The 16,491-nt window shown below is 39.4% G+C and overlaps 1 protein-coding gene across 1 annotated transcript in view; it reads left to right on the top strand.

Moving 5' to 3' along the window:
* myom3 (myomesin 3) overlaps positions 1-16,491 on the top strand; it is a 66,877-nt gene that overhangs the window by 20,757 nt on the left and 29,629 nt on the right. The window contains exons 4-11 of the mRNA XM_039807281.1: positions 82-235; positions 2,670-2,827; positions 4,012-4,104; positions 4,513-4,601; positions 7,911-7,955; positions 10,797-10,937; positions 11,022-11,183; positions 14,654-14,795. Of these exons, the coding sequence (XP_039663215.1) occupies positions 82-235; positions 2,670-2,827; positions 4,012-4,104; positions 4,513-4,601; positions 7,911-7,955; positions 10,797-10,937; positions 11,022-11,183; positions 14,654-14,795 (984 nt within the window). The remainder of the gene's footprint in view (positions 1-81; positions 236-2,669; positions 2,828-4,011; positions 4,105-4,512; positions 4,602-7,910; positions 7,956-10,796; positions 10,938-11,021; positions 11,184-14,653; positions 14,796-16,491) is intronic.

The raw sequence follows: 16,491 nt of genomic DNA, 5'->3' as shown, positions 1-16,491 counted from the left end.
TTAGCTAATTACAATTACACAAAACAGAACAAAAAACAATAGTCTTAAATATGTTAAAAGTGTTGTGCTGTGTTCCACCAGGGAAATCCTGAATGAAACTCTGGATGCTGAGGAAGAGTATCACAGAGACCAGTGGACCATGTTTGGGAACGAGGCTGAAAAGGTGGAGCTGGACGTGATCAGGAACCAGCATGTGTTACGCAGACGCGTTGATAAAATGGCCATTCGCAAGCAGGTGAAAGTAAAGTTTTGGTCTCAGCTTTGTGTTTTGTCAACATAATGATGCCACTAGAGGTGCATCGATGAATCAATTAATCGATTAGTTAATTTTGATAATCAATTACTCGATTTGAGTCTTATTTTTTTTTTATTTAAAAAAAAAAAAAAAAAAAAAAAAGATTTCTCTGATTCCAGCTTCTTATATGTGAACATTTTCTAGTTTCTTCTCTCCTCTGTGAAAGTAAATTGAATATCTTTGAGTTTTGGACAAAACATGACATTTGAGGATGTCATCTCAGGTTTTGGGAAACAATGATCCACATTTTTCACCATGTTTTGACATTTTTATAGATCAAACAACAAAATAATCAACAGATTAATCAACTATGAAAATAATCGTTAGTTTATGTTCTGCTTGTTCAACAGTTGTTTGGTAAAATAAATACATTCAGAAAGGATATTAATTGCCATTTTTATTCTCAATTCTTATTGTGGCACTGGTTATTTTTCATTGGCTCCGCATAGCTAAAACCTCTTTAGGGGGCACCAAAATTCCTCTATGCAGGAAAAACCCTGTAAGGTCTCAGTGATAAATAGTTGAGTTTATTGGCTTCTGTTCTCATTATTGGGTCTGGTTAATCATGTGTGAAATATCTGGTACTATATGGACAAAGTCCATCCTGTTCAGCAATTAAACATATTTAACATTTTCTAGTTATTTGCATACATGTGAACACTTAAATTCAAATCTAATTCAAAAATAAAAGGCTGTTAGTAAACATGAAATTAACATGTCATTATTGAGGGCCCATTATTGTTATTTATTTAAATTTATTTTAAGAAGTTTGATTACATTATATTTTCAATTTGAATGCACAATTGTTTTTTAAATAACAAATAAATAAGAATTCAATACATTATATCTATGTTATTTTGTCTTAGTTAGGAAAGTAATGTTTAGTTAGGAAAGTCTGGTGCCTTTAGTCTCTTCCACATGGTGGAAGGAAGGTATAAGGTGGAAGGTATACAGTTTAATATTAATTTAACAACGGTATCGGATTGGTATCAGGTAATCGACAGATACACAAAGCCCTGGCATCGGTATCGGGACTGAAAAAGTCGGATCGGTGCATCCCTAACTCTGACAGGGACATATGGTACTGAACATAGACTGATTATGCTACTCCCTGATAAAAGAAAAAAAATGTGTCTGCTGTTATCTCAGAAATTGCCTTTTAATGTTATCATTGTGGCTCAGGATTTTGTGGGCAGTTTTATTTTATATATAACAAACAGGATAACATTAATGCCCTGGCAGTGGCAATAACCTTTAATTTTGTATTTGCTTTTATTACATTGTTTAAGTTCAGATATACACTAAATATTTTATTTAACTGCTACTGTATAAACAAAATGCTGATAAGTGTTTGCAGAACAAATTCATTATTGGATTCTGCGTATAACAATGCAATTAATCGCGATTAATCAGGGAAATCATGCGATTAATCGCAATTACAACTTTTAATTGTTGCCCAGCCCTAGTATTTTGACATTTGCCTTCACTAATTGAAATACATACAAAGCAGGTGTCTGCAATTACTTTGAGATGGGCTGCAGAATGGATGTTAAAGCAATACTATGTAACTTTTCCCGCTTAGGTCCCCCTACAGGTTGTCTCATTGGAACTACAGCTTGCGCTAAAAGTTACATAGTGTTGCTTTAAAAAAAAAAAATACAGCACCGTGGACAACAAGGTCACGTCCGCGACCTAGTTTAATCAACTGTGATATAAGAGCTAAAAATATCAGTGTTTTGTTGGTAGCTAAATATATGTATTTTCACTTTGTTTACTAAGAGGTTTCTCCTCCAGCATTGCATTATCCAGACTATTTGTCTATTTTCATACTAAGTTTCCTTAGTTTATTTTTTTCTCTCATTCTGTTTGAATGAAGCACTTGAACATTTGCTGTAGAAAATAAAGTTTACTTTATAAAGCTATAATGCGTAGTTTCTGTCGCCCCCATGAGGAAATCTAAGTAATGACAAAAGAAACTGTTGGCGCGTCTATGTGATACAAGCCTTCCGTGATCGCGCACAGCCCCCACCCCTCCTCCATGCAGTTGCTAGCAACCAAGGAGGACACGGAGGATAAAAAAAAAAAAAAAAGAAATTATCTTCACTTGAGTTTCTGCGCGCGAAAGTCGCCAGACGACACCATCTTCTGAACATAGCCATACTGAGAAATACAGAGTGAGTTTTGTGGAGCTGATAGTCTTAATTAGCTTTGTATTAACTCATTTGGCAATGGCTTGAATGTAACAGATGTTCATTAATATCACAAAGTTACACACTAAAGCTTTAAGAGATACATACAATATTAGCAAATTATTTTTCCTCTCACCTGCAAAATCTATTTATCTATCATTTTCCTGGATCTGTCTGTTCTCCAGGCAGAAAAGAAGGCATCTGCCCACTTGAAGTACCTGGAGCATCTGAGTCAGAAGGCCCCAGACTTCCCAATCCCCCTGAGAGCTCACACTGTCTGGGAGGGCATGACGGTCACACTCTCCTGTACCATCCAGGGCTGTCCACCCCCAAAGGTCACATGGTAAGAACTTCCTACTCTGCTGCACTTCATTTGTTTGGCCTCCATTGGCCTATGGTGGTTCATTTTCAAGCGGTTTCTATTAAAGTCTATTGCTCAGGTCGCACTGCTCACTGGTGTCATTTTCATTTAGTTTCTCGCTTGGTTGGAGTGGATTAGGGCAGAGAAAGTCTCTTGGCCCAAAGTTATTGCTTACAGGGAACCACTGCATGAACCTTGATTTATGGTTCTACCTTGAATCTACTAAAGCCGCCTTAAGGTCTATAATAAAGTGCACTCCTGACAAGTCTTACTTTAACACATTGTTCAACCAGTCAAACAACAAAAATGTAAATGACAACAATTTTGATAAATCACGAATTAAGTCATTCATCACTTGTTGCCTGTGATCTTTTGCTGCTTTTCTTTTTGTATATCACTGCAAATTAAATATTTGGGTTTTGGATTGTTAGACAAATAAAAACAATTGAAAATAACACTTTTGGTTATAGTGCATTGTATGATATTATTTCTCAATTTTCTAACATTCTATAGACAAGATAAATTGCTTTATTAAAAAAAGATAAAAACAGTCCTTAGTTGCAGCCCTGCATTGCATCATTAATTCATGACTCATCCATAACACAGTGAAACACTGTTGTCATACAATCATTAGGCTTAGGCTATATAGTGTGAGAGGTAAGGAGGTAGGTTAGGTTATACACCCATATGCAAATGACTGACTACAAAGATAGACTTAAAGTCATGACACTACAGTTCTGAACCCTGACTTGAATATCACCCTCTGTATTAATATGAAATTACCTGTGTTAATTCAGACAACGTGCCAACCTGTCAATCTTGATACTTGAGCTGCTGTGAGACTAGCTGATGAATAGACTGAGTGTGCTCAGTATTCATGAACATACGCTGAGATCCAGATAACTTGAAGCTCGTGGGTTTCACCTTCCCATATGGGACCCATCGAGCCCAATGAGCTGCCCTCAACAGTGCCCAGCACAAGACAGAATGAGAGATCAGAGGGGCCCCTCTGGCTGTTATAGATTCAGCCAAACTAACATTTGATTAGTGAAAGACGTGCATTAAGTAATCAGCTGGGAGAAACATAAACCCTAGCCCATTGTTCACTTTTTCCTTTGATATTAAAAAAAAAACACTTAGATCTATTTCTACCTTCCTTTCCTCAGGTATAAGGATGGTGTGCCACTGAGAATGTCTGACCAACCATGGAATTACAGTCTTCAACAAACATTTGGTCTAAACTCACTGGAGATCAGAAGGTAGGTCACTAGCTTAAATCCCCAATTAAGGCTGAAAATCTCCATGCAGAAAACTGTAGTAGGCGTTTGAGGCATGGGTGAGTAAGATGGGGCATGTGTGGATAGCAAACCTGGCCATAGATTCATGTTATGAGATAAAACATAGCTGTCAAACTGAGAAATTAATGCTGGTGCTGATTTGTAAGTCTGCTCCAATTACATAAGAATTAAGAGTTAATTAAGATGAGGGGTCTGATGGTAAGGCACCACATCTCTCTTTCTATATGCTGTATTTGGGATTCATTTATCAGCCATCACAATTTAGTAAAGTATACTACTGCTAAAAAATGTGCCATTAAAGCACATATTTTTAACACTACAGATACATTTTTATTTCAGCCCCAGATAAATAAATTTCTATATCCTTAGGTGCTCTCCTGATGATGCTGGCGAGTATAAAGTGGTAGCCAAGAGTCTCCTGGGGGAAGCTATGACATTTGGAACACTTCTGGTGAACTGTGAGTAGTTTCCTTTTTCATATTAGCTCCACCTTGTTGGAAAACCACTATGGATAATACAAAGATGGGTTACAATACAATGACTGAAATACAAGAGTTCTGTTGCAGGCTTTAAACTGGTTATGGGTCACTGAGGTAGGATATCAGTTAAATCATCTGAGAAGCAGCAGGTTAAGATTAAAGGCTGTATAAGAGAATCTACGCCATTCAAACTTGGTCCACGCACCTTTCCGCGCTTTGAAAACCCTGCTATGCCCTGCTACACCGTGCAACGCTCTGCATTACCCTGCTACGTCCTGCTACACCATGTAACGCCCTGCAGTGCCCTAGTACACCATGAACTACTACAACTACTATTTCTAGTCATAGTTCCATTATCTTTATTGTGACTACTATTGCCACTGTTCATCACACCCCCAACCGGCACAGTCAGACACCGCCTACCAAGAGCCTGGGTCTGTCCGAAGTTTTTCCTCACCACTGTCGCCCTAAAAAGGAAGTTCTTCCTCACTACTGTCACACTAAATGCTTGCTCTTGTGGGAATTACTGGAATTGTTGGGTATTTTGTAAATTATAGAGTGTGGTCTAGACCTACTCTATCTGTAAAGGGTCTTGAGACAACTCTTGTTATGATTTGATACTATAAATAAAATTGAATTTTAAATACAACACAGCTTTAAGGCTCAGTAATGGTAATCTCTCATGGTCAAAAGCACCTGAATCACTGAATACTGTAACTTGTGTGTGAATGGAAAATTGTTATTCCTGATACTTGTAGATAACAAAACAAATTTAAACAAGGTTATATATGTAATGTCAGTTATGTATAACCTAAATTCTGTTATACATGCTACATATAACATTGCATTTTATATGATACATTTAAAAATAAAAAATAAAACAGATCAACAAGGTTTACAGACAGGTAGACAGTTGGACATGAAGGAATAACCAAACAGCGAAACGAATACACAACAAGCCCAGAAACAAGCAACACAGCACAGAGCAAAACACACACGTTAGGCTAATGTGTCATCCACAACTCAACCACATGACAGCAACAAATGTTGACATGAATCCAAAAACGGAGATGCAGCTGATTGCGATGTTACAAACTACAGATTCGTTAAACAGTCAATAAATAAACCGTAACGTCTCGTTACTCACTATTCGTTGAAGTCAGCCAGTGTTGGATTTGAAGCGTCTCATCAGGATATCCGTCAGTGATTTCTGCTGGGGTCTCTCTCAGCAGATAACGTTAGGCCATCTGTTTGAGAAGCGTGGCTCCTGGATGTTGAGTCAAAACCGTAGAAACAATATGCAGCATATGTCTTGGCAGTATCTTCCAACCTGTCTTTGTCCTGATAACATCACATATGAGCGCTTTTAAACAGTCTGTGAAACGCTGTATATTATTTAAGGTGTAGCTAGCATACACCGGCGGTACAAGCGACCGGTGGAAACGGGAGTGTTGGGGAAGAGCAGCACCTGTCACATTAGCTAATTAGCTAGCTGCTAATTTAGTGGGCAGAAACTCCAGTGATTTCCTTCCATTTTGTCCTCCAATCGGACCGAATTGTTCCCACAGGTGCTTCAACGTCCGGCCTTCCTACTGCTAGAGTAATGATATACTTTTTGTAACGAGAAGAATCTAGAATATTTTACGAAATTACATTTTTTAAATTGACTAGCTTAGCTACTTCTCTTAACTTTGGCCGCGTGCAAAATTACGAATCCCACTATGGTCACGCCAAGACCCGCCCTACGAAGTAGCTTGATTGGTTGGGGTTAGGCATTTGACCTCGAGTGGTTACGGTTAGGGGATTGGTCAGGGGTACATGTAAGCGTGGACGCCTGGCCAATAGTAGTGTGTGAATGCTATTGAAGGGCGGGTTTTGGCGTGGCCATAGTGGGAAACAAAATATCGCTGGCCGCGCACTTTTATATATGTCAATGGCCGCGCAGCGACGTAGTAGCTTTATATATGTCAATGCGTAGTAGCTATGCGTAGTAGCGTAGTGCTAGTATCCACTTTACCAAACCCCCGCCCCCTACCTTTGCCAGGTGCTTTAAGTCACTTTATTGTCACTTAATGTAACTTTTAGTCACTTTAATGAAATAAAACATGAACGATGTAAAAAAAAACAAAAAGAGCAGTGATGCTGTTGCTCACACCAGATGTAACATATCTAGTGTGCCTATAGTGTTTAAACTGTCAAAGAGGAAATGTGCCAGAATCTGTGTTTACCACCTTGTCTAAACAATTTCCAAATACTACTGTACTTGGGAACAAAATGTGAGCATCTATCATTGTGAGGATTATATACCAACGGTATATTTTGTCTTCAACATCTGCAGCTCCTATGAGGCGTTGACTGCAAATCAAAAGCCAATAGACTCATGATAGATCCCATCTGATAAATTGGCCAAATATATTGACAATATATATGTCTGCCAATGAGACAGAAATGTAGAAATGCCAAATATGTTTGAGGTAATTTAGAAATGGTGTTGTTTGTCCACTAGAGGGCACTGACAAGTTTATTTTTCAGTTGTAAAATGTCCTGCTCTTCATTACATATGGTCACAGCTCCCAAATCTCATAACCAAATGTAATTATCATGAATGTGTGATATTATGGGTTTAAATTTGAAATGTGAAAATTGGTTGGTATATTATCATCAGATTTTTTAACTTTCAAATATCAAAATTGCATTGTATTTGCCCCAGAAATTGGGCTATAAAACAATTCAATGTTCCTTTATTTTGCAGGGGGACAAACATGAATTGATGCCCACAGGGTGCAGACGCCGGCTTGGCCAAATTTGACCACATATTTTTTTTGCAAGAGAATCAGCACCAGACTAAAATGATGAGAAAAAGAGATCTCATGCAGTATAAACTATAATGAGGACAGTGGGTGTAGTGGTGGCTAATAGGCAAAAATCTACAGTGGGCATTGTGGCCTTTCAACATTGTGACAGAGACATTCACAATAATGATTTTTCTTTGCACTTTTTAACTGACCCACCCTGTCTTAAAAGGCAGTAAAGTTCCCAATGTTGTAGATCAATTAGATGGTCATGGCTTTAATGATGCAATTCCAGACTTCTGCTTGTCATCTACAATTCACACGCTTTCTTCGGTTGTTAAAAATAGGTTAAAGGGAATATTAGATGTGACAATTTGCCAGGTTTGATTTGTCCGCTGTGTTTCTCTATCTCACATCTGTCTTTATTTTTCTGTCTCCATCTCTGACCCTTCCTGCCTTTCTCCAATCTGTCCTGCTCTGCCGCCCTGCGTTTCAGCATATCAAGGAGCCGTGGCTGGTTCAGAGCACTCGCAGACCCCCGGTAAGTTTCACACCAGGGCCTAATGAAAAGTGTCCCCTTTCATTTTCTCTGCCACCCTTTGAAGTTCTTCCCTCCACCAGTAAACGAGGGAGGGCTGGGTTAGCTTTGAAGACTGTGTTACAGCACTCTGCTCTGCTGTCCATGCTGCACCTCATAAAAAAGATATTGATACACTGAAATGGAGCAGCGCATTGACAATGTTTGTTTGTCATGGGAGTTTCTGTTTCTGTGTGGGTGTGCGTGTCCTTGGATGTAACTAAGACTATTTGTGGGATAGTTGCTGCAGGGATAAAAAAAGACTTGCTTCCAGTTGAGCAAAAACGACAGTCATGTATATTTCATTTCAGGGACAGCAGGGGATTTCCTTCGTTTTGCTCCAAGCTGTGGAGCATCTCATATTGGCTGTGGCACTCTTTGGCCTAGATTAGTCTCCACTATGTGTGGGGATCATGACATTTTCAGCCTGTTCCGTGCATACTGTATATGCTCAGTATCTGATCAGGCAAGGAAATTAGTGCTATGATGGTATTTTGCCTAGAATGGAGAGACTATCACCAGAAAAACAACAGCATTGACTGTTTGTTCACATACCTAAAGTAACCTGTTTACCTAAAAAGGGCCTCTTGTTGCAATGCGAATTATGACGTTTGTTTATCAGAAGCAAAGGCAGAAGTAGCATGACAGTGTTTTAGTGTCACTAAATCTCGGTATTCAGGCATCTGGTAAGGATGCCCCCTGGGCACCTCCCTAGGGAGGTGTTCCAGGCACGTCCAGCTGGGAGGAGGCCTCGGGGAAGACCCAGGACTAGGTAGAGGGATTATATCTCCAACCTGGTCTGGGAACGCCTCGGGATCCCCCAGACGGAGCTGGTTAATCCCCTGCTGGAGCTGCTGCCCCCGCGACCCGACCCCAGATAAGCGGACAAAGATGGATGGATGGAGATGGATGGATAAATGTTTCAAATGCACATTTTGGGTGCATTGTCTCATTTTCACATCCTGTAGTAGCTTACATAATTGGATTCAAGTACAGATATGTTTAACTGTTGTTTGCTTCTTTGACCACTTGTGTTGCTTGTCCTTTTGGACTCCTTTGCAAAGCTGTGTCATCCTCTGTCACATTAAAGTTCCCACATATCAGCAGTGACATTTGTTTGTGAAGCACCCTACAAGAAAGTACCAATGGACAAAGATATTTAAACATGTTCCCTTAAAATAAAGTTAATTCTATTATACTTATATTTGGACTTAAGTCATAAGTAGATTGTAGACAAGCTTTAAAAATGCAAATTATGGACTGGCTTAAGAGTAGGAGAAAAACCTATCTCTGCCATTTTTATTTTACTATGAAATGATTTTAAAGAGCCGAAAAAACTGCCAAAGTAAAGTCAACCAACAGTACACACATCTCATAGGGACAAATACAGATACAAGTCATCATTCCTTATGCAAGGATGTCTTTTTTACTCTACTGTTAACTATTTTGCAAAGTAATGTGTAGGTACAATACAATGCAATACAGTCTCCCCACAGTCAAAAATTAAGAGGCGATCATTTTGAATGAACCTTCATCGCCATGCAATGGCCGTGAGGCCTCCTTGCTGCGTGCATGTGCTGAAGAATTGCATGCTGCCATTTTTATGTAACTGATACTTGATTATATGAAGCACATCATATTTTCCAACATGAATCACTCAATAAACAGAAGCGCAACTGTGGTGAATTTATCATAATCATCATTACACTGAGGAAAGGTATGAATGATGTGAATCAAAGATCGAAGCGGTGTGTTTTTGATGATGCTATACGCACATTCCTGGGCTGCTGAGCAGAGCAAGATCATTATAAGAAACATGTCCCAGTCTCTCAGATGCATCCCTGAGAATGGGATTGGACAAGACCTCGTGGCACACATATCTCTCACGTCCAGATTATATTGCTTCAGTGCTTTGACAAGTAAGAGAATGGCAGCTGAAGGAGTGACTTGTCAGGAATTCTTCACTTAAAAAAATAATTGTCACATATTCAGCTTTTTTTGCCATCTTCTGTTACAGGTGAGGGGTCTCTTTGCACCCTTGGATGAAGCAGAGGGTTTTTGTCTATTATGGCTATGCAAGTCAGCATAAGATGGTCTTTTGAGTTAATTAAGACCCTCTAAATTGCTTTGTTCGTTTCACTCCCTGTCACTAGTGAGAGAAACTGAGGAAGGAAGAGCTTGTTACAGCTAGCTTGCAGAGAAAAGTGAAAAACTGATGTCATAGCACACAAATGGTGGTATAGAGACATGAGAGCCAGGTTTGGTGACACAGCTGGAGAGATGATGGAAGCAGCTCTCATCTCTTATCAAGAATCAGCATACTTCTTCCTGCCTACCACTTACCTCCTGCACATCCTCTGCTTCCTGATTCCTCTCCTCTTTATTGGTCATGCTTCTTTCCTTTGTAGTGGCCAAAAGGAGGTCAGTGCAATTTTTTAGTGCAACATCAACCCAAAATGATTGCCGTCTGGAATTTCTTCTTTTTTGCTGCAGTAAGGCTGTATCTGGATTGGACCTATTTTTTTAAAATCAATTTTATCTTTGCCCAGCACCAGTAAGGAAAGCGACTGTGTATATTGATGAAAAGTGCTTTTCTCCTTTTAATTTCTCTTTCAAAACCCTTCTTTTTACTTTTCTTTTCTTTTTCTTTCTTTACCTTACCAATTTGTCAGCCAGTTCTCCTCCTATTTACTCATGCTGTCTTTCTTCTACTTCTACATCATCTCCCTTCCTTACCCTTTATCTCTCCTTTCCTCCTCATCACTTCACCTCCTCCTCCATCTTCTCTCTTCTGCTCTCCCCTAGCCTTGAAGCTTGAGCAAGAAGCCCAGTTTGGCAGCACCTTTCCCCCAACATGGGTGAAGGAGGGTGACAGCCTCACCCTGCAATGTACCTTCACCTCAGCTCTGCTGCCCTTCCAGCAGGATGTCAGTTGGTTCAGAGATGGTAAGTACTGTTGAAAATGAGCCAAATGTTTTACAATTTAAATGTGTGCTTTAGGTTTGTCAGTTATTTTATTTCATTCTCTAGGCATCCAGCTTTATCAGTCTAGCACTTTGGAGATTAAGACAGTCGACAATGAGGCCTCCATCACTTTAAAGGTTGCACAGAAGGATCATGAAGGTGTTTACACTGCCCGACTGAGGACCTGGGATAATATCCAGGAACACAGTGCTTTCGTCTACGTCAAAGGTGAGGACCTTTTTTTTTTTAAGTACTGCATGTATCGTTGGTCCTTTATCATGTAGTTTTAAAAGGTGTAATTATTCAATTCTTTCTCAGACATCAAAGTATTTTTTATCATTATAATACAATTATAAAAGAAAAAAAATATATATATATATTATATATATAACAAAATGTATTGGTATTCATTGCATTTCACCATAAAATGTTTAGGGTGTTGAGCATAAAGGTTAAATCTTAAACCTTTCAAATAATAGTTCAACTTGGTGAGATGGTTGAAAGCCCTAGAGAAGGCTAATAAAGGGACCTTGTGTTGAGATTGTTTTGTCAACATTTCAGGAGAAGTTCGCCATTTAGGAAAATATGCATATCTCCTTTCTTGCCAAGAGCTAGATAAGAAGATCAATGTCACTCTGTCAGTAAGTTTCGCTTAGCTTAGCACAAAGACTGAAAACAGGGGGAACAGCTAGCTTGGCTCTGTCCAACGAAATTCCCCTACGAGCCCCTCTAAAGTTCACTAATTAACATTATTATAAACAATGTTATATCTCGTTTGTGTAAATGTTGTGGTTGTACAGGGGGGTTATGTGACAGAATATTTCTTGACCGTGATGTTTGACTTTCTGGAGTCTTGTCATCACAGACACCCCAAAATGTGCTACTACTCTTATGATGTCCTTTATAATGTATACATCTGCTCTTGGGCAGGCATGTAAATAGCTGTCACACCAGATCACATCAGAAACCACTCAAATACTGAATGGTGTCTCTAAACAGCCTGCCTGTTTCAAATGATATGCTTCATTCTGAAGTGATCCCGTTAGTGTTTGAAAACCTGAGAAATGCATTGGAGAGACCTCGAGACCTTTGCATAAAAAAATACCCCTATTTTTGGAGGATGGAATCATCATTTCATGTTCCAAGCTGGATAAATGGTGTTTTGACTGAAACCTTTACTCAAAACACTATTTGTATTCACCAGATTTTGGTGCTACTTTCATTTCCTGTCAGCAGGCTAGCCTGATTCATACGGGGAAATTGTTCCATCAATCAAGCTGTTCTGCTTTAGAGGGCTTGTTAACTCTGTTCAATGAAACTATATATTCTTCACAGACTGCTATTTTCTCTTCTACATTGTTTGCCGCATGCAAATAATTCAGAGAACAACTCCCACTTGACTCATCAAACATTTGCAATGTATCTGGGCAGCTCTGCGAGGAGGTTTGGCATCTTTCAATGTAATTCCAGTGCTCATGTATGCATTGAACCTTAACTGCCACAGTCCCAGTATAATGTACACTGAATCATTCATGAACTTGGTGAGCAACTATACATCAAAGATTAACAGTACCAGTCCAAACACACAGATGACTCTTTTTGAAAAGCTCTTAAAATCTTAGCTCAGGTCTCTCTTTCTTATTAAAGGGATATTACACAATTGGAAAGATGAATATATCTTTAAATTGGGTCACTTATGTAGAAGAAATGTGAACAAATTTTAGAAATTGGGGGCTTCTAGGCCGAGAAAAGCCAAATCCCAGAATGCACTTGCTTCGCTGCTTTCGAGTCTACTCCCAAGCCACGCCTACTGTTAATAGGCTCGTTCGAGATGAGCCAGATCTGCGCAGAATTGATCACCGGCGATCGCCGCCCAATGCATGCCGGTTAGATTTGTGTCCGACTTGATCCCGACTTGCTCTGACGTCATGCACCCATGGGCAACGATAATCTCATGAGATCAAGGCGGCCGCAGTTTTTAGAGCCTGGCGCCACAGTTGCTCTCCACCGACTGCAAGACCCAGGCGGACCCAGGGCATGCTCGGAAACGCCGGCCTCTCAGCTGATCTAACAGCTGATTGGTTCAGAATCGACTCAACATGATGACGTTTTATATAAACTTTTTATTGATTTTGAATTGGAAGGATTTTAACTGCTATTTGTTTGATTTAAAAGCTTATTCTGTACAGAACACATGTTGTGTGACTGATAGTGATGTTTAGAAGTCAGAGAGACTAAATCTGTTCAGATTACAGATCATCTACAGTGTGTTGTTAATTTAAATCATCAACAGCATTTTGACAGCTACTCTGTCATAATAAAAACAACTGGAGACTGATATATGGGTCTGAATCGGACCACAGTGTTTCTGTCACTTCCTGTTCAGCCTGAAGGCTGCTGGAAACGGCTGGAAAACTGTCCGACTTGAGAGCGGATTTTTGTCACCGCCCCCGGCTGCTGCCGCCTGCTCTCGTCCGCTTTAGGAGGCGAGGCGCAGTTCATCTCGAACGAGCCTACTATCATTTCAACCATATACACAAATCAACGTTTCACCGTGGCTCAAGTGGTGTTACACATTTAAAATATATAAAAACGACATTATATAAAAACAACATTATATAAAAACGACATACGAAACAGGCTACATTTAGTGCACACACATTTATAGGCTCCGTAAAGTTCAGCTAACGCATAGCCTACTAGCATTAGCGCTTGGTGGGCTGTAAACACAGAGTATAAAAACAGCCATAAATTTGCGTGGAATGTAGAATGGTCGGCATTTAGTAATGCTAAATCAGTGAAGTATCCCTTTAAGAAGCTTTTCGGGTCAACCTCTAGCTCACCCAGTAGAGTGTATGCCCCATGTAGGCTGAGTCCTGGGCCTGGGTACGAATCTGACCCCCGCCCCCATTGCCACTTGTCGTCCCCCGTCTTTTCCCCCTTTCTTGTCTTCAAGCTATCCTGTCAATTAAAAGCCATAAAAGCCAAAAAATTATCTAAAAAAGGTTTTCTACCAGAGCTGGAGGTACTTATTAGTGAATCAGCAAACTTCCTTGCTTGTGGGTTTTGTCCTTCATTCATCCGTCATATTTGCATTACAAATAGGCATTACAGGAGAGCAAAGACAAATGAGAGAGGAGGAAACGGGAGGGAATGGAGGACCAGGATTCAAATTTAAAAACAGGAAAGAGATGTGCTTGATGTTGAATCTTTTTTTTAAGAAGCATCTATTCCCAGCCAGAAGAAAAGGTCTGGGAACACATCTGATCACTTCAATCCGCTTAGCATAATTTTCTCATTTCTTTTTCTCCCTTCCCCTCTATCTTATCACATATGCTGGTAGTGATTCTATAGAATATGTTGATTCTGTTAATATGTTACTTCCTCCAGCCTTAGCCTCAACATTTCACTCTCTGGCCCACATAATGTGGATGAGCTAGAATACATTAAATACTTCCTTCCTTTCTTATATCATCTGCTCACTTTTCTATCTAATCTTTTTCTTCAATCTTCCATGTTTCCCATCACTTTTCTCTCTGTTACTCTTTCCTTTTTGCCCCCAATCAACTTCAGACTAATATCCATCTTCTATCTGTCTAATTCCTCATTTTTGCTTATTTTCTTCCATTGATCCAGTTTCTCCATCTTCCTCAGTTTTTTTTCCTCCTCTAACCAACTCTCTCCTCTTCATGCCGCAGATGCATCAGCTGCAGTGGTGGGAGGCCCCGCCTCTCCTCTGGGCGTCCAGGTATCAGACGTCAACAAGGACTACGTCTTCCTTACCTGGCAGCCACCTAGTGCTGATGGAGCCTCAGCTGTAGAAGGTTATTATGTGGAAAGGTAAGGATTGGCTTAAATCACAGCTTACATCATTGAATTTTTCATTTTTTTTTTTTTATTCAAGTGATTGAAGTGAAACAAAATGACGGTGAGATTGTAATTTCATGCTTGAACTCAGAAACAATAGTTAACAATCCCACCACAAGGTCCACTTAGTAGCTGTTATGGAGTATTTGATTGGACGACCTTCATCAGCAGACAGAGTTCGCCCAGTTATCAAGGACAGATGTTCAAATTTCCATTTTGCTGAGAATTTTAAGGACTTCTCTTATTCACTTCTATGGCAATTAAGTCTGATTATCAAGCTTATTGCGGCTCAGAATATGTATCAAACGTGCCATTATATCTACATGTGTGAATAGAGACCAGTGACAGCTTCTGTAACATCTGGAAAATGATTGATAAGGGTTAGAATCAGCAGAGAAGTGAAATAAAAATGTTATTTAAAAAGGGTAAATCTCAAATAATAATCAATAGTAATATAAACAACTTATGATTAGTTTTATGATCAATTCATCTTATTTTCTCAATTAACCAACTAAACATTTGGTGTGTAAAATGTCAAAAAATAGTGACAAATTCCAAAGCTTACAGTACATAAAAAAATTAGACAAAGAAAAGCAGCATAGGCTATCCTTTTAAAGTGAGTAGCTGGAACTAGAGATTTTATGGCATTTTTGCTTGAAAAATAGCTAAAACAATCAATTAATTGTGAAAATAATTGCCGATTGATAATTCGCTCAATTAAAAATCTGTTGTTTTCTGCTGGTTTTCATTACATATGGCTGATTAAAATTCAGTTCGGTGTATTGATATAAAGTTTTTTGACTGCAGTGGATTTTCCATTGCCAGAATATTCAGAAGATCTCTTACAGTAAACTCACATTGATTGAATCTCCATAGAAAGTCTTATTTTTGTTTGTATTTAAAGCCATTTCCTGTATTGCAAGTCAACAATAGTCGTACAGAAAGACTATCCTGCTGAACCTCATCTTTCTCTGCGTGCTGCTGGTGAGGAAATTGGATTAGGGCAGATAAAGATGGCGGTGGTGGCGGCCAGCAGTGGTGTTGTATCCATTTGGCAGAGTTCACATGAGATAGATGGTATACATGGTAATTATCAGCCCTCGACACTATGTTGACAGTAGAGTCAAAGACTCCGGCAGGAGAACAGGTGCTGCACTTATTACCAACACCAATCAATCAGGATCGTTTGTGTGTGTGTGTGTGTGTGTGTGTGTGTGTGTGTGTGTGTGTGTGTGTGTGTGTGTGTCTGTGCGTGTGTGTGTGTAAAGAGCAAAGATTGTTCATTAGTGCATTAGTGTGTGTGTGTGTGTGTGTGTGTGTGTGTGTGTGTGTGTGTGTGTGTGTGTGTGTGTGTGTGTGTGTGTGTGTGTTTGTGAAATGCTCCTGAAGGTTTTGGCTTTTGGGTGAGGAGGAAAATGTAAGATATCTCCCAGTTCCCTAGCAACCTCCTCATCCTCATGGTCAGAAAACTGCACTCCTTTCTGTCTTTGTTTATTGCAAATGGCAACAATTTGTTATCGATGTTGTATAATCTGAGCTCGCATTCTATTTTAAAATCAGGTTTTACTGCATTTGGTAGCCCATTATCTTTTGCATGATGGTCTCTGGTCACAATTATGCGTCTTGGGGGGGATATTTACTGGCTTATATGTTTAGTTGTGCAGCCTAA

This window comes from Perca fluviatilis, chromosome 7 (assembly GCF_010015445.1).
Source record: "Perca fluviatilis chromosome 7, GENO_Pfluv_1.0, whole genome shotgun sequence".
NCBI classification, from domain to species: domain Eukaryota; kingdom Metazoa; phylum Chordata; class Actinopteri; order Perciformes; family Percidae; genus Perca; species Perca fluviatilis.
This window is presented reverse-complemented; position numbering and strand designations above follow the sequence as displayed.